At 49.5% G+C, this 22,486-nt stretch overlaps 1 protein-coding gene across 1 annotated transcript; it reads right to left on the bottom strand.

The window, feature by feature from the left end:
* Positions 1–735: 735 nt before the first annotated feature.
* Hrob (homologous recombination factor with OB-fold) lies at positions 736–17,386 on the bottom strand. Its single transcript, XM_041636032.1, has 10 exons — positions 17,197–17,386; positions 15,757–15,807; positions 10,243–11,298; positions 8,281–8,364; positions 6,596–6,736; positions 6,001–6,109; positions 5,790–5,875; positions 5,323–5,448; positions 3,765–3,879; positions 736–1,243 (listed from the first exon to the last, which is right to left on the bottom strand). The coding sequence occupies exons 1-10, from the start codon at positions 17,197–17,199 to the stop codon at positions 1,155–1,157; spliced, it is 1,860 nt and encodes a 619-aa protein (XP_041491966.1). The 5' UTR covers positions 17,200–17,386; the 3' UTR covers positions 736–1,154.
* Positions 17,387–22,486: the final 5,100 nt, after the last annotated feature.

Here is a 22,486-nt window from a genome sequence, read left to right as displayed (position 1 = left end):
TGGGGGCATCCAAACCAAGACAAGCCTGAGAAGCTACCAAACCAAGAGGAGCCTCAAGATCCTAAAGTGGGTTCAGAGAGAGGGAGAGGATAGAGGAGAAACCCAACAAATCTGAGAAAGTGTGGAGCATAGCTAATGATAATGTAGCAATATTGGTCCATTGAGATCAATGGAGCACGTGCCATGGCACATGCCTGTAATACCAGTATCAGGGATCAGAGGTGGGAAGACCATGAGTTCAAGGCCAGACTGATGTAAAATTTGAGGCCAGCCTGGATACAGTGCTATGAAGAAGAAAGAAAGAAAAAAAGAAAGAAAGAAAGAAAGAAAGGAAGGAAGGAAGGAAGGAAGGGCTGGGCAGTGGTGGCACACACCTTTAATCCTAGTACTCTGGAGGCAGAGACAGGAGGATCTCTACAAGTTCAAGGCCAGCCTGGTCACAACCACTAGTAACTCTAGTCCCAAGGGATCTAAAGCCCTCTTCTGGCCTCCAAGGGCACTAGGCATATAGTTGGCACACAGACATATATGCAAGCAAAACACCCATACACATAAAATAAAATTTAAAAAAAAAAGAAAAAGAGAAGAAGAAGGGGAGGAGGGAGGCAAGGGGGTAAGAGTGTATATATGTACATGTACACACACACGAGTGAATGTTTGCTCTGCCTTGCTGGAGCTTGACTGCTCTTGCCAGCAGAGAATGGAGAAGTAGGTGTGGGAAGGAGGGGGTGGTAGATGAGGAAGGGCTGCTTTATTTCAGAACCAGGTACAATAGCCTGAACCCCACCATCACCCTTGAGGGCGTGGGCTATAGCCTTAGGTCACCTTTGCTGTGGTTGTGGCTCCTCTGGGCTCTGCAGCTGTCAGGGGACTGAAGACAAGGAAACCAGGCCCAACATCCCTAAAGTTAAGATGAGGTGGGAGGGTCACACTTTTCCAGGGAGGCTGGAGAGCTCGCTTTGTTCAGATTTCCAGGATGTCCAGCGGAAGCTGTCAGGCTGCAGCAGCACACTGCTCATCACCGGGACTTTCAGGAAGTGCCACGAGGAGGCAGCAGACCATGACCTTGTCTAGTCCCCAGCTGCACCAGCCTCTCTCTCCCTTGGACGCAACCAGATGCACCTAGAGCTTGTCTGGGGACAGAGACTGCCAGCTCACGGTGGGTGTCCTGTCTTGAGACGGCCCCAACTGGGATCAGAGAAGAAGTCCTCAGGGAGTTCACTCAGAAGTCCATCCAGGTCATCTGCAGGGGAAAGTGGACGTGAGTAGATGCGGTAATAACCATAGAATTCCATGGAACTCAGATCTGAAGCCCTCAGCCTCTGGGAGGACCTTGACCTAGCTACATGTGCAGAAAGGTGGCTCCTCTGGGGCACTATGCCCTTACCGCTGGGTCTGAGACTGGCATGATCGACCTTTCCTTGTCTCCCTACAAACACATGCACCACAAAAGGCAGGATACAATCTCTGGGCCATCCTAGCAGGAATGGGGAATTCCACTTTTTAGTGGCTTCTTTCCCTTCTGTCCAGAGGCGGTGATGAGCAGGAAGGAGTCTGAGGTTTCCTATTGCAACTCTCACTGGATGAGGGCTATGTGCTAGGAGTGACAATTTGTCAACCTAGGCTCTCAGCTGACAGTGGGAGACAGCACTCAAATCCTGAAATGCCTGGGTGGGCATAAAGAATGAAAGGCATGGTGGCACATGCTTTTCATCCCAGCACTCGGGAGGCAGAGGCAGGTAGATCTCTGAGTTCGAGACCAGCCTGGTCTACAGAGCCAGGTTTACACAGGAAAAACCTTGTCTTGAAAGAAAAAACAGGGGTGTGTGTGTGTGGGGGGGGGGGGGAGACAGGTATGTGCATTCCTGGGTTTCAAGACGGCCAGCAGGTAGTCCCAGGACCTATATAGCAGAGGAGGGCTGACTCCCACAGTTGTCCTGACCTTCACACATGTGGCAGCATGCCTACCTTTCAGGTAGATAAAATGAAAAAGAAGAGAGAGAAAGCCCTCCTGACGAAAGCTGTCGGATGTGGTGCACAGGAAGCTGGAGACGCTGCTGACGCTGGTGAACCTGAGGGCACATTCACTGTGAGCTCATTCCACCCCAACAACCTTCTCGGGGTATCTTAGGTGGCTGCTGGGATAAAACCCACTTTACCGAGAGAACGAACTCTGAAGAGGTGCAGTGACTTGCCCAAAGTGAGCCTATTCAGGCTCTACCTGCTGCCACTTCCAGGACAGGATGGGGCCCGGGAAGGTAGACTATAAACTACACCCAAGAGCCCAGCTCTGGGTCTGGCAAGAGCACTCAGTAGCTGAGTGCTGGGAGGAAAGGGAGAAGGTAGATTGGGGAGCATTCAGAGTTTAATTAAGGTGACTAACACTGTATTCAGGCAGGTGGGACTGGTATTTGCTTACAGCAAGGAAAAAGTTGCCCAGTGGGCTGAGCATAGCAGTGTTTGCCTTTAATGCCAGCACTTGGAGGCTAAGGCAAAAGGAGTGCTGTGAATTTGATGCCAGCTTGTGCTGTATAGTGAGCACCAGGCCAGCTAGGACTATACAGAAACTCTTGTCTCAAAACACCAGAAATTGCTGGGCAGTGGTGGTGCATGCCTTTTATCCCAGCACTTGGGAGGCAGAGTTTGAGGCCAGCCTGGTCTACAAGAGCTAATTCTAGAACAGGTTCCAAATCTAGAGAAACTCTGTCTTGAAAAAACAAAAACAAAAACAAAAAAAAAAAAGAAAGAAAAACAAACCAAGCAAACACAAAATAGTAGAAATTGCCCTGTGGGAGCTATGCTATGCCTGGCTGGAGAAAACCATCTGGGATGAAGGGGAGGAGCAGGGTGAAGCTGGATCTCAGCAAACAGCAGGAACTATCTATCTGTCCTCAGCCCCGTCATGAGCGCCTTGTTCTACAGCCCACTCTGCCCACCAGCAACTTCCTCAGACAGCAATGGGGTCAGCAGCTGTTACAGGAGAGTGCAGGACTCCAGACAACACAAGACCCCAGCAGAAAGGGCAGTCAGTCAGATCTCTGTGAGTTCAAGGCCAGCCTGGTCTGTAGGGCAAATTCTAGGACAGGCTTCAAAGCTACAGAGAAACCCTGTCTCAACAACAAAAAAAAGTAGGGGCAGACTCTCCCATGTAGGATCTAAACAAATGGGCTTTGTGGCTTACATATTGGTATATTGTGAATGTGGTTGGTCTGAGATGCTTACCCACAATCCTACTGCCTCCAGACCATGCAGGATTGAATTTCTGAAATCGAAAGCTAAGGAAGTGATGGGACATGATGGCTCCACCTGAGGGTAGCTCCATCCAGTTGATCCACTCAGGTTTGTGTTCCCATCCCCCTGGCCACATGGGTATGTGACTCCTTGGCACTGTCCACAGCACCTTGGGGATCCTGAATGTGGGTAGAGCGGGAAATCTGCCTCCATGATCTGCTCATGAGGATTTGAAATAGGCCACAACTGTGCCATGCACCCAGGGGTTGGTGATGTCTCCTTCTGCAGCTAAGGTACTGCCAGCGAATGGGGGAGCTATGGGTCACACTGTGTGTGCTTTACCCGGCTCTACCACACTGTTACAGAGAGTGGTGGCTCTTAACAAGGCTGCAGCTTGCTCAACAAGACAGCCTCTGATTTCTGAGGAACGCTGTACCAGTCCACAGAGGTACAGCAGGAGCTGGAAGGCACAGCTAACCGCACAGCATTCTCACTGAGTGAGGCAGAAGATGCTGAGGAGCTGTGTGCCTTACCTGCCTCTGGGAGCTCTTCCTCAGGAGACACCGCGGGGTTCTGTGCTGTGCTGAGGCCCTGTGTGGGCTCGGCAGCCACATTAGGCTGGAGGTTTCCATGGAAGCTTCCTAGATTCTGAGGACAGTGGATCTGGTTACAGGTGCTCAATGCCCCGGAAATCCCTAGGGTGGGGGTGCCCCTACCCAGATGACCTCAAAGGGAGGGCCTTTCAGGACAAAGACACAATAAGGGAATGGGGTGGGGACCAGATCACCCAGGCCCAAGCTGAGGGAGAGAAATGAAACACCAGACACTCACAACAGCAATAACCAAACCAAAACAGGCCTCTAGACTCATCTTTCCAGGTTCTACCAGTGTCTGTGTCTTAGGGACTCTGCGTGACCACAGAAGGTAAAGAGGCCATTCTATTAGTGTCTAAGTCTTAGGGACTCTGCGTGACCATCACAGAAGGTAAAGAGGCCATTCACCGGTGTGTTGAGGAGCTAGCCTGGGATTAAAATAAGTGGTTATTAAGGCTAGAGAGAATGTTCAGTGTTTAAGAGCACATGCTGTTCTTCTAGAGGATTCGGGTTCACAACCACTTAAAACTCCAGTTCTAGGAGATCTGATGCACTCTTCTGGCTTCCACAGGAACCAAGCACACACATGGTACATGTACACACATGCAGGCAAACACAATGAATACGTCTTTAAAAAAAGAAAGAAATAACAAGAAAACCCTACACACACACATACACACACACACACACACACACACACACACACACACACAGGAAGGATGACTATTAAAGAGAAATGAAGGCTAGAGGTGGGGTAGCTGTAAGGGCATATAAAATGGCCCAGGGGAAAGAGGAACTATGAGCAAAAGACTAGAGATAAAGGTTTACAGTGACTGGAGGTCATCAAGGCAAACACTTGTTCTATAGATAGTACAAAACCAGGGGAAGGAACAAGGCTTGCCCAAGGTCATAGCAGAAATCATTAGCAGAACTTGGACAAGACCCAGGTCTCCTGCCCTCCTCCAGGCCAGGAACCTAAAGGTGAAGTCCCCAGGATCCGGCTGGGTAGACCTGCCTGGAGCTTTCTTTAGCTCCCACAGACACCAAATGTTCGCCTCAGTTCCTGAAGGTTGCGCTCCAGCGCATGCCTACCAGAGGCAGAAACCAAGAGGGAAGTCTCAGAGCAAGGGCCAGCTCACCTGACAGGTCATTTGTACTCCCTGTTCTGTGTAGCCATCTGGCGCGGATTTGACCCTCTATCCTTTTGTGCCACCACCCCCAGGGGCCCTTGCCTGGTTCTCAGGTGACTCCTAACGTCTCAGATGATCAAGCCTGCCATCAGACATTCAGGGATCAGCAGGAAGCCACCTGTTCTTACAGGTACTGTTACTCAGCGACTGGCAGGCGGCTGGAGCAGGGGCAGCAGAGACTCGTGTTCCCAAAGGCAGAACTGCCCCCTTCACAGTGCCTGTCCTTTACTCCAGGACAAGGAAAGGAAGAAACGAAAGAAATCAGGCAGGAAAGCTCTGCTGGTCACCGTCTACCCTGTCCCACTTACCTTGGGCAAGGGCTGAGGTGGCTCGAGGCAGTCGCTGTCCCCAGAATCTAGACTGTAAATATGGACCAGGTTGTTGGGCGTCACGTTGAGGTAGTGGTTTCTGAGTGAAGGAGAGAACACTCCAATCTGGAGGTGGGAAGGGGAGTCAGTGTCTGGGGCTCCTGGCACTGCTAGATGACCATCAGCAGCCAGCTGTCCTTTGGCTTCCTGTCCTTTGCCCCGAGCTCACACACTCACTCCTGCCTTAGCCTTGATGCCCCAACAGAACCACCTATCACCCTCAAATACAACTCTCCATCCACATTTATCCTTGACGAGTGGAGCAGCCCACTGGTCGGAGGCTTGTTCTCAGCTCCAACAAACCAGGGCCTTGTTTCTCCTAGGCTGGCAGTGGAGGGAAGGCAGCTAGCTAAGCAGGGACACCCTGGGGCTCCTCCCCACAGCAGGTCCCTTCTGGAGCTCCCTACCTGCTTCAGCAACAGCACCGAGCCAGGCTTCAGCTCATTCTGGTGTGTTTCCAGAAGAACCCTGTGCACTGTCCCAAGCATCTCCCCTGCAAAAACCACATGGCCTCCATCTCAGGAACAAGGGCACAGCAAAGGGTCTGAGCCCTGGCTGGGAAGTGGGCTGTTCATCTCTCATCTCTTGACCCCAGTGGCACCAGGACCCACTCCTTACCTGTGGGATCCTTAAAAACCACACTGGCGTCCATTGTGCTCCGAGTCAAGGACTTGATCATCACTGCCATGTTGGGGACCTTGTTCCTGGGGAGCTGCTTGAGGGCCGCCTGCTTACAAGGAGACACATGCACTGAGCTATGCCTGCATGTAACTCCCCATGGCAACCAAGGAATGGTAACAGCCTTCCTTCAGGGCAGGCCAAGATAGGTACAAGGGCAGCCTTCTGCTCCCTATAGAGGCTGGAGCTGGCAGGTCCTTCTTTCTCTCTTAGGTGTCTTTCCTCGTATCAATTTTTGTGGCTCAGTCCATCACAGTAGGCCACAGGCGGGGACTTACAGATACATGTACCAATATGCATCTGTCTATAAGAGACCACTAGGAGTTCTCAGGGTGGGAATGTGCTTAATCTCTGTCTCTCGGTCTGGTACCTGAAGTGCAGAGGTATGCCTAACACTGCTCAGAACTGTGAACAGTGCAAACAGACAACCCAAGGGACTCCAGGCTGCCCTCCAGGGACAGGACTGCAGTAAGAGGGGGCAGATGGCCTCTTTACGGTGGAGCAGGCAGCAGAGACTCATTCCCCAGACCCTTACCTTGCGCAGCACCATGACAATGCTGTAGGTGTAGAGGAAGCAGCTGGGGTCTCGCTCATCCAGGCCCAGAGCAGATTTCATGGTGAGCCAGGGACCTCGCCCAAAATCTTCTTCCACTGATCCCTGGGAACTAGCAACAATCTGGCACCACAGAGCAGAGCGGAGCCTGAATTAGTGGACCGACCTTGGGAGAGACCCTTGACTGAGGCAGGGCAGACAGTGAGAAAGTGAGTTCCTGAGGTGGGGGAGGGGGAGGAATGCCTCTCAGTTACCGCAGTGAACAGAAAGTGGTTTGTGACCGGGCTGCACCCTGAAACTTTCACTACGCAGCCAGAACAAAGGTCTTTCTCTCTTTCTTTGCTTTTTTGAGGCAGGATTTCTCTGTGTGACAGCTCTGACTGTCCTGGAACTCGCTCTGTAGACCAGGTTGGCCTTGAACTCACAGAAATCCACCTGTCTCTGCCTCTGGGGTTAAAGGTGAGTGAGCATCACCACCTTTAATTTTTTTTTTTCTTTCAAATCAGGTTCTGACTTTAACTACAATGAAGCAAAGGCTATCCATTTTCTTTTATTATTTCAAAGGATTTATTTGTTTTATGGGTAAATATATGGGCCTAAGTATGTGTAGGTACACATGTGCATTCAGGTACTCTGAAAAGCCAGAAGAGGACACCAGCTTGCCTGCAGCTGAAGTTATAGGCAGGTGTGAGTCACCTGCTGTGGGTGCTGGGAGCAGAACAAAGGTTCACTGCAAAAGCAATAAGGGCCCTTTTTTGTTTGTTTGTTTCAAGACAGGGTTTCTCTGTTTAACAGCCCTAGCTGTCCTGGAACTTGCTCTGTAAACCAGGCTGGCCTCGAACTCACAGAGATCAGCCTGCCTCTGCCTCCTGAGGATTGGGGTTAAAGGTGTGCACCACCATTCCCGGAGATGCCCCTGGTTCTAACCATAAGCTGCCTTGAAATCAACAATGGCTTTGAATCCAGACGATTACTACCAGGTTTGAGTCTGAAGTGGACAGGCAGCCCTGGGGAGCTGCAGCAAAAAGCTACACTGAGAGAATTAAAAGCAGAGGTGGGTCTGAAGACAGAATAAGCCAATTAGAGCCCCAGGAGGGAGGGAAGCTGGACCTACCCACTGAAAGGGAACCTCCCGGAGACAAGATGAGGGTGGATCCTTCCCAGCTCAGCTCCTAGAAACCCGAGAGGGTTCCCAAGATACCATCTCATAAGACTTATTACATTCTCCTCCCCAGGGAAAGATGCAGTAGCTGAGCCTGTCGTTCTCACATGGAATAGAAGGTTGAGCCATGGCATCAGGACAGGCCTCATTCTATGTCTGTAAAACTGCTGTCTTCCCCAACTGCTTTTTCCACCTGCCCTTTGGTATAGGCCTAGCAGCATCAACAGAGGCATGCAAGAATGCCCCACTTTTTATGGTTTTTTCGAGACAGTATACACATATCCTTGTTTATGTGTATTTATGTGTTAAGCCTGCATGGATGCCTGTGTGAGGGTGTTGATCTTGGAGTTATGGACTGTTGTGAGCTGCCATGTGGGTGCTGAGAATTGAATCCGGGTCCTCTGGAAGACCAGTTGGTGATCTTAACCACTGGGCCATCTCTCCAACCCCACTCCTCACTTTTAAATGTTGCCCAAGAAGTGAAGATTTACATAGAAGAAGTTACCTCAGTCTGGAGTTTAGCCAGAGCACCATGAGTTGGAGTCTGGGGTGTGGCAACCATGATCTCCTCCAAATTCTTCCCACTATGCTAAGGGGGAGAGAAGGCGAGAACAAACTCAGCAGCTGTTATTTACGAGAACAGCTCTTGTCTGGGTTACATAATGAGCTCAGGAAACTATCAGGGTCAATTAGCACATATTACATAGCTCCTAATGCAGTCTCAGGAGCCTCATGGGTAGCTTAAAAAAGACACTTTGGGGATCAGTTTGGGGATGCAAGGAAGCAGGAGCTGGCCCAGAAGCAAGGCCCAGAGCCGCCTGAAGGGGGCAGTGACCCAGATAGAGGGGTCTAGATGGGCTACTGAGCAGCTTTCCTAGAGGTCCTTCTTGAGAAAGAGCAGACCACCCCCCGGGTTTCTCTTGAAGGCCACACCAGGAAGATACCAACTGCAACCAGAGCAAAGCAATCCAGGATCTAACTCAAAACTAGTTTGAGGGACCTTATCTCTCCACCACCGCGTGCATATAAACACCCACACATATAAACATACAAGCGTTGGGTGCTTCCCTTCCAACCCCGGCTTCCTCAGGTTGGCCCCCAACACCAGCCACAGTGAAGGGTTCTGTGAGCTCCGTCTTCCCACTGCTGAGCCAGCCCCCAAGAACAGCCCCATCCCCCCTTTATCCTCCTAGTCATCTACCCAAAGCCCCTGAGCAAGGCCAAGGCAGAGTCAGTGTGCCCCCAGGAGCCGAGGAAAGACCCCTGCGCACACTGCACCCTACTTCTTCCACCCCACTGCAATGTACTCTCAGTTCCAAATAAGTTGCCGAGTATCTACCGTTTGGCTCATATGAGTGAGAAGATATTCCTGTCTAGGGCTAGCAAACAACAGATATTCTAGCACACAGCAAGAACTATTCACAGGGGGATTTTCAAGTATTCCTCCTGTCTACTTTTTTTCTTCTTTAAAGGCAAGGCTTCCTTTGACTTACAGGGACACTTGATCATTGCAGGGAACTCACAGTGGCAAGAGCCTGGTGCAGCCAGTCACTGTATCAGCGTCAGAAAGCAGTGGGGGGTGAACGCTAGCGCTCAGTCTACCTTCTTTTCCACTCAGCCCAGGACCCCACCTTCCCACAACTAAGGTGACCTTCTTACCACCACTAACCTGACTGAGGAAATCTCTTGTAGGCAAGCCATCCCACCCCATAGTGCTGGGGCTGAACGCAGACCTCTGAGCCACTCTCTTCTCCTCTCCCCACTTCTGATTTTTATAGTTTTGCAGATCTTATTTTGTACACATTATGTGTGTGCATGTGTATGCCTGTGCACACACGTGGAGGCCAGAGGACAACCTCAGATGTACTCCTTGGGAGACCTGAGGCACCATTTACCTCGTTTTTGTACTTTTTAGAATTATTCATTAAAAAAAAAAGAAATATTCATTAAATAGTAAGTAATTATGGCTGTTTTGCCAGGATATACACGTGTGCCTGGTGCTCACAGAGGTTGGAAAAGGGAGTCAGCTCCCCTGAGATTGGAGTAGCAGACAGCTGTGAGCACCATGTGGAGGCTGGGAATTGAACCCAGGTCCTTTGTAAGAGCAACAAGTTCTCTTAACCTCTGAGCCATCTCTCCAGCCCCTACTTGTTTTTGGAGACAGGGCCTTTCCCTGTCTTAGTGCTTCCCCAGTAAGCTAGGCTGCTTGGTCAGTGAAGCTCAGGAATTGTTTCCCCTCCTCACTAGAGTTAGGATTACAAGCATGTGTCTCCATGCCCAGTTTTGTCTTGTGTTTCTCGTGGGTTCTGCAGACCATGCTCGCACGGTAAGCACTGTATGGACTGAGCCGTCGCTCCAGCCTTTGCAAATGCCTTCTCCCGGCAGTGAAGAGCAGCAGTGAAGAGCGTCTAAGACTGAGCCACTGTCTTCCCCTGGATCCTAGTGTCCTGGAAAAGCAGTCACTTACCTGGTGAGGCAGAAGTCCCGCTGGGCCAGGGAAGCGGCGGCGAGTCTTAGCTCGAATGGAGGGGCGTGAGGGCTGCTGAGGTGTCCGGTTGGTAGCAGTGACAAGCTGAACCAGGTGGTTGGTGACTAGAGGTGTCTGCAGAGCTGGCTGAGGAACTGGGGTGGAGGCACCTCTGGGAGTGCTGGCAGGAGATTCGACCAAAGATACTGGGGCTCGGGAAGGCAAGGGTCCCCGAGGAAATGCTGCAGAGCTGCAGTGAGGACGTCGAGGTCCAGGAACACGGGGTGTGCCACTTGACCAGGCTCTGGGAGACTGAAATGGCCGACCAGGCAAATTCTGTGGGCTGTTTTGAATGGGCCTCCCACCTACTTGGGGAGGCTGAGGTGCAGTAACAGGGGAGCCTCTTTGATGGGGAACTGCTGAGGCAGATGGGAGAGGAAGGCCGCCTGTGGCTCGAGGTCTCAAGGAAAGTCCTGGATTCCTGCAGCGGACAATGGGATCCTTTTGGAAAGAGCCACTCAGGTCGGTCACTCTGGCCTTTTTCGCCAATACCGGATCCTCATGGTGCTGTGCGGGCAAGGTTTGGGTGGCTCCAGTGTCAACTCCAAGTTCTAGCTCCAAGTCAGCTCCCTGCAGCTCCATGCTTGCCAGGGTCTTGTCAAACTCATCTTGGTCGGGTGCCTGAAAGCCACCAATGCCCTGCTGATGGTTCTCAAAGATAAGCCCAGAGTGTGTGGCCGAGGGCCGGGGTTTTGTTGACTCCTGGAGGACCTTCGTTAGTGTCCTTCTTTGCTGATTGCCCACGCTGCTGCTAGAAATCGAGATGGGTCTTAACGACACTGCTCCTGGACAAACTGGGTCCCTGGTGATCTGGGGAAGGCTGGAAGTAGGGAGACAGAGTCCTGGGACTGGCTGTCTCGAAGAAGTAGGGTATGATGGCAATAGTTTTGATGGTGCCTGTAGAGTCTCCTGCGGTCTGGAGGACAGGTGTCCGGCATTCCCGGATGGCGCACCAGCCAAGTGGTTCTCTGTACTCTCCACAGCAGATAAGAAGTCCTACAAAGAAACAGAGAAAGCAGACCTTTTGCGTCAGGGTTTTGTTTGTTTTTGAGTCAGTAGCTCAGACAGCTCAGACAGACCAGGAGAATGACCCTGAACTCCTGAACTCTGTCTCCACCTCCCACAAGAAGGTATTTCAAGGCCAGTGCTAGAACGAGTGCAGGGTCTTTGCATCTAGGAATTTAAAACTGCTTCCAAAAAATAAATAAATAAAAATAAGTTCTACTTTTACTGTTTAAGCATATAGTATGTATGTATGCAGATAAACACACAACCAAGAAACCAAGACGTGAAAGGCAATGATGGCACTTCTCACTACTTATGATCCTCCTGTGAACCAGTGGGCCACCAGGCTTCTGTCAGAGCATTCTAAGGTTATATCTTCAGGTATTTCTCTTCAGTCTCAGGGAGGAGGCTTATTGGAAAAGCAACAGGAAAACCATTCCAGGGCACCAAGAAGCTGAAGGTACCTCACAAGGTCACATACCCATCTGAAGGAGAAGGGCTAGTGTTCAGGGAACTAACCTGTTGGCCCTGCAGCCTGTCCTTAGTGCACCCTGCCTCCACCAAGTACACCCACACCCACAATCTTCCGTATGACAGAGAGCCCCTGGATCCAGCCAAATAGAAGTTAAATATAGCTTCTCAGGCAAGTTATATTAAGTATGGATTGCATTTGGGAAGCAAGGTGAGATTGACACCTTCGAGAGCAGCAGACCTGTTCCGAGGGTGCTCTGAGTCAGAACTGCGGATTAAGTGACAGGAAGGTGCTATCCACCCCCACCCCTGCTGCTGCTCTGCTGTCTGGGTTAGCGCGAGGTTCTTCCTGTTTAGATGTTCATCAAGAGTGCCACACTCCAGCCACACCGTCTCAGGACCACAGTAACAACAACAATCAGAATGGCAGGATCCTCATCACCTTGAGGATTAATGGTCCCCTCTCCTCCCACAGAACTGACACTAAGCTGTGACACTGAACGAGAAAGGGACTGGTCTGTCACTTCCAAGGAACAAAAATGAACAGTCAGAATCATTTCTCCTAATTCCATTATTTCCCTGGACCTGCTAAAGGGTCACTTTCACAGTTCCCTTTTAGCCTTTAATGACACATCTCCAAAACCAAAAGTTAAAGACAGGGACACGGGCTGGAGAGATGGCTCAGTGGTTAAGAGCATTGCCTGCTCTTCCAAAGGTCCTGAGTTCAATTCCCGGCAACCACATGGTGGCTCACAACCATCTGTAATGAGGTCTGGTGCCCTCTTCTGGCCTATAAAAAAAAAAAAAAAAAGAAAAAAAGAAAAGTAAAGACAGGGACACATCTTGACAAAGCCGGTAGTACTGGGCAAAAAAAAAAAAAAAAAAATTGGGTGTGATGGTACAGCAATCGCAGCAGTGGAGACGGGAGGCAGGAGGATCAGGAGCTCAGGGTCATCCTCAGCCACAGCAATTCTGGTCAGACCAAGCTGAGACTGTCATTAAAAACAAAGTGGGCGGTGGTGGTGCACACCTTTAATCCCAGCACTCAGAAGGCAGTGGCAGGTGGATCTCTGAGTTCGAGGCCAGCCTGATCTACAGAGCAAGTTCTAATATAGACAGGGCCACACAGTGAGACCCTGTCTCAAAAAAAAAAACAAAACAAAAAAAAACAACAAAAAACAAAAACAACTGAATATCAACACTTTCAAACACAAAGCTGAAGTTGTCGTATTACAAAACCAACAAATACTTGGATGTCAGGTGCCAGACAAGTATCTTACTACTTGCTACTTACTACTTACTTACTCTCAGGGAATTCTTACAATGGCCCTATATTCAGAGGTACTGTGATTATCCTATGAATAATCCTCATCTTATGGATGCGGCTGGAGAGATGGGTCAGTGGTTTTTTTTTTTTTTTTTTTTTTTTTTTTTAAGTTTTTCGAGACAGGGTTTCTCTGTAGCTTTGGAGCCTGTCCTGGCACTAGCTCTTGTAGAGCAGGCTGGCCTCGAACTCACAGAGATCCGCCTGCCTCTGCCTCCCGAGTGCTGGGATTAAAGGCGTGCGCCACCACCACCCGGCTGGGTCAGTGGTTAAGAGTACTCACTAGTCTTTTAGAGAACCTGAGTTCAGATCTCAGCACTCAGGTCCAGGGACTCAAGTATCTGTTACAGCTCCAGAGGATCCAATGCCCTCTTCTGGCTTCCATGGGCATCTACATGAACATGTATTATACACACACAGAGACACACACACACACACATGCACGCACGATGATGTGGGATGTCCTTCTGGTATATGTGTTGCTTTCATTGGTTGATGAATAAAGCTGTTTCAGCCAGTGACTTGGCAGAGAAAAGCCAGGCAGGAAATCCAGAGATAGAAAAAGAGAGTAGGTGAAGTCAAAGAGACACTAGGTAGCTGCCAAAGGAGAAAGACACCAGAACAGAACCTTATCCGGTAAGCCACAGCCTCGTGGTGATGCAGATTAATAGAAATGGATTAATTTAAGATATAAGAGCTAGGTAGGAATATGCCTAAGCTTTGTCTAAACAGTATTATAATTAATATAGTTTCTGTGTGATTATTTGGGTCTGGGCAGTAGAGAAACAAACGAGCAGTCTCCCTTTAAAGCACATAATACATATATACAATTTTAAAAAAAAAGAAAGAACTTGAAACTTGGACTAGTCAAGAGCTATGGCGAGAACCCACCTGAACCCTTATTCCCTACGTTAGGAGAGGAACTGAGAAGCAAAGGTGGCTCCTGCTGCGTGTGAAGCGTGAACTTTGAACCCTAGCATGCACTCAGGAAGCAGGGGCAGGTAAATCAAGATAGAAATATCCACGTCCTCATCCTAGATGGACTATACCCACTGGTTCTGAGCATGAGGAGTTAGAAAGACTAAATACCTGTTATCAAGCACAGTGTGACATGCCTGTGAACCCAGCACTCAGGAGGTTGAGGCAAGATGGTTTCAAATTCAAGGTAAGCCTTTACTACACAAAGAGACCCTGTCTACAAACAAACAACAAACCCAGAAACAGCTCTTCTGGAAGGGTTAGGGATGTGGTTTGATTAGTAGCACCATGAAAGAAAAGCAAAGGTTCCTGTTGGAAATGGCCCGTGAAGGCCAGAGAACAAAGGGATTTGCCGTGGTTCACATGGCCAGCAAGCAACTTACTGAAATCCCCCTGCCAGAATTCTCATTTAATTGGCACGGGGTACAGCTTACACAGTGATGAGGGAGTCCAATGCTGACTTTGTATCTCCTTCAATTTCTTTTTTTTTTTTTAAGATTTATTTATTTATTATGTATACAACTTTCTGCCTCCATGTATACCCACACACCAGAGGAGGGCGCCAGATCTCATTACAGATGGTTTGGAGTCACCATGTGGTTGCTGGGGATTGAACTCAGGACCTCTGGAAGAGCAGACGGTGCTCTTAACCACTGAGCCATCTCTCCAGCCCCTCTCCTGAGACGGTGGGAGGCTAGGAAACAATCTGCCAGGATTCACATGTGGTTGTGTTGTCTCCTCCCCCACTCTGGAGCTCCATGAACCCTTCCCACCTCAGGTACGCTATTCTGAGAGGGAATGAAATCACCCTCGAGACAGCTCCCAGAAAGGCCCTTATAATTAAAAACATGACGGCTGCAATTAGGGAGCTAATTTGTTTTTTGTTTTCTTTTTTTGAGACAGGATCTCATGTGACCCAGGAGAGCTTTGAATTCTCTGTGCAGGAGAGAAGACCTTGAACTTCCGATTCTGTTGTCTCGAACTCTTAAATGCTAGAATTATAGGTTCTCTGGTTTTATTCAGAGCTTAGTGATTGAGGTCAGGGCTTCAAGATGAGCAGCACCTGTATCTACTCCCAGCCCCTTTGTTTTGTTTATTTTTTTGAGACAGGGTCTCTCTACAGGGCCCTGCCTGTCCTGGAACTCACCATGTAGACCAGGTTGGCCTCGAACTCAGAGATCTGCCTGCCTCTGGTTCAAGTGCTAGGATTAAGGTGTGTAACACCACTCCTGGCTTGTTTTGTCTTTAAGACAGTAAAATATAACTGGGCAGTGGTGGCCCAGGCTTTAATCCCAGCACTTGGGAGGCAGAGGCAGGTGATCTCTGTGAGTTGAGGCCAGCCTGGTCTACACAGCGAGCTCTAGGAGAGCTAGAACTACACAGAGAAACCCTGTTTCCAAATACAAAACAAACAAAAAACAAGTTAAATATGCTGTTGTTGCTTGGACAGTCTCTCTATACAGCCCAGGCTGGCCTTCATGTGTCAGCTTCCTGAATACTAGAACTACAAGCATATAGTGCCAATTAGATGGTTGCTCATATTTATTTACATCCCCAGCTTCTCATAGATATAAAAGAGACATATCCGCCGATGGGACTGCTCCAAATGTTCTGAGCGTGGGTGTTTCCATCATAGGGCCTCTTTGCAACCTCTCTGATCAGCAACATTTTCCTACCTCGTCTTCAAACTCCTCCTCCACAGCAAACAGCTTCTGAAAACTACAGGTCTGAAAAGGAAAACAAGCAATTGAGGCTGGAGGAGAAACAGTGCAAGAACATTCTGAATTCATTATCTTTCCCCCAGCTCTAACAAGACAAGCAAGGGTACTGTTTTTCTGCTTTTTGTTTGTCTAGTACTGGAGGAGGAAAGAGAGAAGAAATTCGATTTGGGTAAAGACTTAAAAATACTTTAGTGTAAAAAAATATAGTCATCTATCTGAATTGCTACTAGAAAAGGGGGATGGGAAAAGGGAGAGGACTGCCAAGAGAAGCAAAGGCAGATCTTCAGGGTCAGCACTGTGCCCAAGTGATTGACAGTTTTTATTGTTGAGACAGTGGGTCTCAAGTAGCCCAAGCTGGCCTTAAATCCATTATGTTGACAAAGGTAATATTCAACTCTTATAAAAAAAAAATACCTATTTAGCCAGGTGGCGTGGCGGTGGTGCATGCCTTTAATCCCAGCACTTGGGAGGCAGAGGCAGGCAGATCTCTGTGAGTTCGAGACCAGCCTGGTCTACAAGAGCTAGTTTCAGGACAGGCTCTTAAACAGAAACCCTGTCTCGAAAAACCAAAATAAATAAATAAAAAATAAAAATACTTATTTGGTGTGGGGGGGGACACCACTGTGTGGGTGTATTGATCAGAAGAAGGCAATTGGTGGGAGTCCGTTCCTCCCTCCCTGTGGATCTAGGGATGGAACTCAGTCCATCAATCACCTTTACCAGCTTAGCCACCTCCCCAGATCCTGACCTTGAACTTGATCTTTTCCTAAGGGCTGGGATTACAGTGCTGGCACCACCTCAGGAAGGCAGGCCTGAGGATTTTGCAACAACATCCCACCCAAAGGTTTGTCCAACACAAGAAAGTACCATAGATCCTGGCACTGAGCTCTTGTGTCTAAGAATCCAGGCAGTGGTTAATTCCTACAGAAGTCCAAAGCCCAAAAGCTAAGTTCCCACGAGGGTGGATGCCCAGTCTACGGTTTCTTCTTTCTATCCAGCAGGTTCAGACCAGTGTCAAGCCAGGGGTTTGGAGGGACGGAGAGGGGAGCAGGGGGAGAGGTTCAAGGGTCACGAGGATTGGGTGGACGATTCCAAAAGGCACTGACGCTTGGGGACACTATTTCTCCAAAGACAGAAAGGAATTAGAGGGGAAGGAAGGAGGTGGGAGCGAATGTCTGTAGGTCTGTCTGTCTGTCGGGGGAGGGTCCTTTCACAAGGTCTCCAGCGCGTGCGTGCCCTTCCTAAGGGCCCAGGTCTGCAGACTACACCCAGCCCCTCCCGGACAGACCCCATCCGAGCAGATTCACCGAGGACAGAGCCCAAACCCGGAGTCTGGCTTCCCTGCAGCTGGGACCCCCTCCCCCGTTCCCGGAGGCTGTGTGGGCTCAGCATTACCATAACGACGGCTCAGCTCGGGCGGGTGGATTGGCCGGGCCGTGTCAGACTCAAGGGGTTCACCTCCAGCTGGAAACAGATGCAAGTGGGGCACTGTGGCCGACCGTACTCCCGAAGCAGGTCTGAGAGAAGCGTCTTTACGACCACAGAGGAAGCTGAGGGAAGCCAAGAGACTAAGGGTGTGCGCCCAGGCTGGCATTCGAAGCCGCCGCCATAACAGTGGCTCCGCCCTCTTAAAGGGGAGGCTCTATTTTTTTTTTTAATCCGGCAGACACAAAGGCCTTCTCTCTCTGGTCTTCCGCCTCTGCCTTAAAGGGAAAACTATGAGTTCTCGGTCGCCCCCAAGCGGTCTCTCGAGTCCAGCCGGCTGCCGCGTTGAAGTGAAAACAAAGTTGGGAACTCTTGGACATCAGTCTTCTCTCTCTCTCTCTCTCTCTCTCTCTCTCTCTCTCTCTCTTTTCAAGACAGGGTTTCTCTGTGTAGCTCTGGCTGTCCTGGAACTCGCTCTGTAGACCAAGTTGGCCTCGAACTCACAAAGATCGGCCTGCCTCTGCCTCCTCCTGAGTGCTGGGATAAAAGGAGTGTGCCGCCACCACCACCGGTTTGGACAATTGAGCTTCTTTCCCACTTCTTTTATGTTGAGCGCACTAGTGACTGGTGATTTGAGAGAAGCAGAATCAGAACCCAGCTGACGGTACAGCCTAGGAGCTCAAACTCACTTTGTAGCTAAAAATAACCTTAATTCCTGATTGTTCTTCCTCTACCTCTGAAGAGTTGGGATTACGGGCACTGCTGGTTTTTCGTGGTGCTGGGGATGGAACCCAGGGCTTCACCGTTGCTAGGTAAACTCTTTACTATAGAGCCACACTCCAGCTTTGATGGAACGTCTTTGGGAGGGGCTAGCAAGTTATAGTAAGGAGGTTGTGTGTTGTGATTCTGCAGTTGGCAAGGATCCTTCCTGTCTCCCCTCCAGAGTACCTCCATATCCAATGTCTTCCTTTTCCTAACAGTGCCATTTCAACTAAGAGAAAAAGCAGGGTCTTCATGGTAAGTAGGCCTACATCATCTTCTTTCTTTTTGAAAAGGAGCATTAGTTGGGTATGGACTTACATGCATGTAATTCCAGCACTCAGGAGGTTGAGTGAAAAGTGAGTGTTCTTGGCAAGCCTTAGCTATAAGACCTTGTCAAGGAACGGATGGATGCAGGGAGTAGAGGAGGCAGGGAAGAGAGAGAAGCAAGTGTGCCAAGCTGGGCTTGAAGGTGTGCCACCTCGTAGTATATGTTAAACTCTTTAATAACTGGGTTTGAAAACGGTGTAAAACTTGCTTGGCGCCACCAGCACTCGGGAGGCAGAGGTGGACAGATCTCTGTGAGTTCGAGGCCAGCCTGGTCTACAGAACGAGTTCCAGAACAGGCTCCAAAGCTACAGAAGAAAAAACAAAAAACAAACAAACAAACAAGCAAACAAAACAAACAAACAAAATGATAACCGCCAAAATTTGTGGATTTTGAACAACTGTGTGTGTTCCAGGTACCGTTTTCCGATCAAGGTCTTGGCCACCTCACGTAGCTAGAGGAGGTGGATTTGAGAGCCCATGACCAAGGTCGTGATACTTCAGCTTAACTGTTGTGTCATTTTGCTTCTTAGAATTCCAGGGAACTGAGTTTCTAACCCGAGGCTTCAGGGAAGACAATCCTCTATAAGTATGTGTAAAACATCATGTGCCCGGACATATGTGCTTTGTTCTGAGGAAGAATCCATCTCTTTAGTCAGATTCCTAGGGGTCAGGAGGCTATTGTGCTCTGAGGAACAGGGCACCCTCTCTCTCTTCTGACCTCTTCCTTTGGGCTGCTCTAGATGTCTTAAACCAGACCTTAGCTTCCCAGCTCCTGAATGGCCATTTGCAGTAACTTCAGAGTGGTCCCCCTAGTTTCCAAGGCTTTTTGTCTATGTGTTTTGCTTATGTGCAGTGTATGTGTGTGCTGTGGATGGAACCCAGGTTTTTGCACTTGCTAGTACGGTGTTCTACCACTGAACTACACTCCCAGCACTCAGGCCTAGCTTTAACATACAAAAAGCACCCAGATTTTTCTGCTAAAGAAATTCTTTAGGGCCAGGCATATAGCTCAGTGTTAAGCATTTGCTTAGCATATACAAGACCCCAAATTGTTAATCCCTCTCCTTTTACTGGAGAATGGCTCATAAGGTTCTCAAGGTCTCAGTGATCTGGAACCTGCTTCCTATATTTTCCTGTTTCCACCAATCAGCACCCACCCTGCTAGATCACACTCATTCTTCAGGATGCTGCCTCCTCCAAGAAGCCCCCGCCCCCACGAGACAGGGATTCTTTGTGTAGCCTTGATTGCTCTGGAACTTGTTCTGTAGACCAGGCTAGCCTCAAACTCACAGAGATCCACCTGCCTCTGCCTCCTGAGTGCTGGGATTAAAGGTGTGCGCCACCACCACGTAGCTTCAAGGAAGCGATTTTATTTTCCTTTGAGACAAGGTTTCTCTGCCTCCTGAGTGCTGGGATTAAATGCATGGAAGCCATTTTTAACTGCTCAGAGAGAGACACATTTTTCTTGTCCTCAGCTCCCTGTATTCAAGACCTACTTCCATTGTAACTGATGTCTACTGTGTGTCCTGTATTCTCTTTGGGGTCTCTTCCACTCCTTGACAAATTGTGTGCTTGTTTTGGTCAGGTCTTGTTGCTTTCTTTTTAAGAGAGGGGAAAGTTGAAACAGGGTCCTCAAATCTGGCCTAGGCTGGTCTTGAATTTGCAGCAATCCGGGCTGGAGAGATGGCTCAGCAGTTAAGAGCACTGGCTGCTCTTCCAGAGTTCAATTCCCAGCAACCACATGGTGGGTCACAACCATCTGTAATGAGATCTGGCGCCCTCCTCTGGCGTGTGGGCATACACGGAGGCAGAATGTTGTATACATAATAAATAAATAAATAAATCTTTAAAAAAAAAGAATTTGCAGCAATCCACCTGCCTCAGCCTCCCCAAGTGCTCAGGTTATGTGTGTGTGCCACTATGCCTGACTTGCAGCTTGTTCATCTTTTGTGAATGAGTAGAAGACACCGTACAAGCATTTGTTGAATAATGAAATGCTTTGCCAGAAAAGTGAGCAGATCCAGGCCTACTTCTATGGATAACTACCATTGGTGGTGAAGGAGTTTCACTTAATTACAAAGAAAAAGCATACATATAAACACACACACACACACACTCACACGGTATGGAGTGGGGCTTGAAGACAGCTTGCCGCATTTGCTATGGAGTTAGAAAAATGTGTTTGAGTGTCATGCTAAGTGGCACGTGATCTTGAGTAAGTTCCTTTACCTCCCAGAACCTTTGTTGCATCATCCTTGAAATCAGAATTCCGCATCTTTGCAGGGTTTCTGGGAGATTAAGTGGAACTGCATTGAAGTGGCTAACTTCATGCCTGGCATGTTGGCAAGGCCTAGGCAAATATGGAGTCCCTTCCCCCCTCCTGGAGTTTGCAAACTTGTATGGGGATTGTTATGGGAACCACATGGCTTGGGTTTGCATCTGTTTCGGCACGTTTGCAAATGCATTTCACCCTAATTCATGTTTGTATCATATGAACAGTCGTACGTGAGCCAGTTTGATGCATGCGTATATGCCTTGTTAGGGACAGTGACAGACTGGAGAGGCAGTGTGTACATACAGAGTTTTGTGTTGTCTCGGTGGGTGGGTGTTGCATGTTAAGTGTGTGTGTGGAAGTCGATGTGTGTTATGGGCCACATATGGGAGCCGGGGGAAGGGCTGCTCTGTCTGTGTGGCTATGTGAGAAGATGGTGGATTCAGTTAGTGTGCGTGCTCTCTCTGTATATAAACCAGCTGTGCCATAGAGCTTTTGATGCTGATGGAAATGGACCCTGTATAAACTCACTGTCCGTCGGAGTCCCCACCGTCCTCTCACGGCTATTGAGCACATGAAATGTGACTAGCTTGACTAAGGAACTGAAGAGGTAATGGTATTTAATTTTTGCTGTTTTCATGGAAATAGCCACAGGGATATTAGTAGACCGAAATCCCGCGCTTCTTCTCCAGTGCCCCAGCTGATGCAGATCGTCTTCCCTTTATCAGGATGGAGTCCTGACCTCAGCACATAAGAAGCCCTGCCGGAGCCCTACCTGCGCACATATGCATGTGAGCGCGCGTGTGTAAGACGTACAGAGAGGGCTGCAGCCCTCCCTCTTCAAGTCCCCAGCGGAGCAGTGAATCAGCCTGACGACGCTGTGAGTCATTCATGAACCGCTTGCAGCCGGCCCAGCAGGCGGGAAGCGAACGTCAGCCAGCCTTGCAGCCCTACCCCCACCCTGGGTGGATCACTCAGCCCCACGCACTGCAGATGTTGGGAAGAAATTGACGCGGGCCAATCGAGGCACCGGAGCGCTTCTCCTCCGCCCCTCCCTTCGACTCGCAATCCATTCATCCCCTGGCCCCTCTTTCCCTCTCCCTTCGGGTGGCATGTGAGTCATCACAGCGTCTCTCTCTTTTCGAGGACAGCCGCATCTAGCTCAGTCCTCTGAGACCCATCCAACACCTACCTCCCCAGACTGAATTCAGTGGGTCCTTCTAGGGCGGGGGCAGGAAGGGAAACTGGATGCTAGGGGTGGGAAGTTTCCCTTTGGCTTTGAAGCCAACCCAGTCAGGGGTGTGCAGGTGAGCCAGGGTTTGCGGTGTTGCAGCTGGCTGGTCCCGGGGACGGCATCTAGCTTGCTTAGGAGGATCATGGAGACAAACATGGCTGGAGGGAAGGAGCTGCCTGGAGCCCCTGTGGCTGGTGAGGAGTAAGGTACAGGGACAGAACTAGCTTTGTTCCTCTATTTCCCCCGGGAAGTCCCACATAGTGTCTCCTCATTGCCTGACCATCTTTGGGACCTAGTGGCCTCTCTCCTCTGCACATCCCTTTCCTTGCAACCTTCGTCCTTCCCTTCTTGGACTGGACATTACCTGAGGTCTCTGGGACTACTGAGTCCTATGACTCTTACTGAGTCAGCTTTGAAAGAGCAGTCAGTGATAGGATGTTTGTCTGACACACATGAGGCCCAGGAATACATCCCCATCACTAAACCAAAACCCACTAGAAATGAGCAGGGGCCTGTAGCTCAGTGGTTTAAAAAGAAAAAACAAAAACAAAGAGAGGAGGAGATAGGCCTAGAGAAACAGCTTGGTGGTTAAGAGCACCTGCTGCACCAGTGGTGGTGGCGCACACTTTTAATCCCAGCACTCGGGAGGCAGAAGCAGGCGGATC

This window comes from Microtus oregoni, unplaced genomic scaffold (assembly GCF_018167655.1).
Source record: "Microtus oregoni isolate MIOR12 unplaced genomic scaffold, Mior012 000048F_ref0000485, whole genome shotgun sequence".
In the NCBI taxonomy this organism is placed as follows: Eukaryota; Metazoa; Chordata; class Mammalia; order Rodentia; family Cricetidae; genus Microtus; species Microtus oregoni.
Note: the sequence above shows the minus strand (reverse complement) of the source record. Positions and strands in the feature narration are given on the sequence as shown.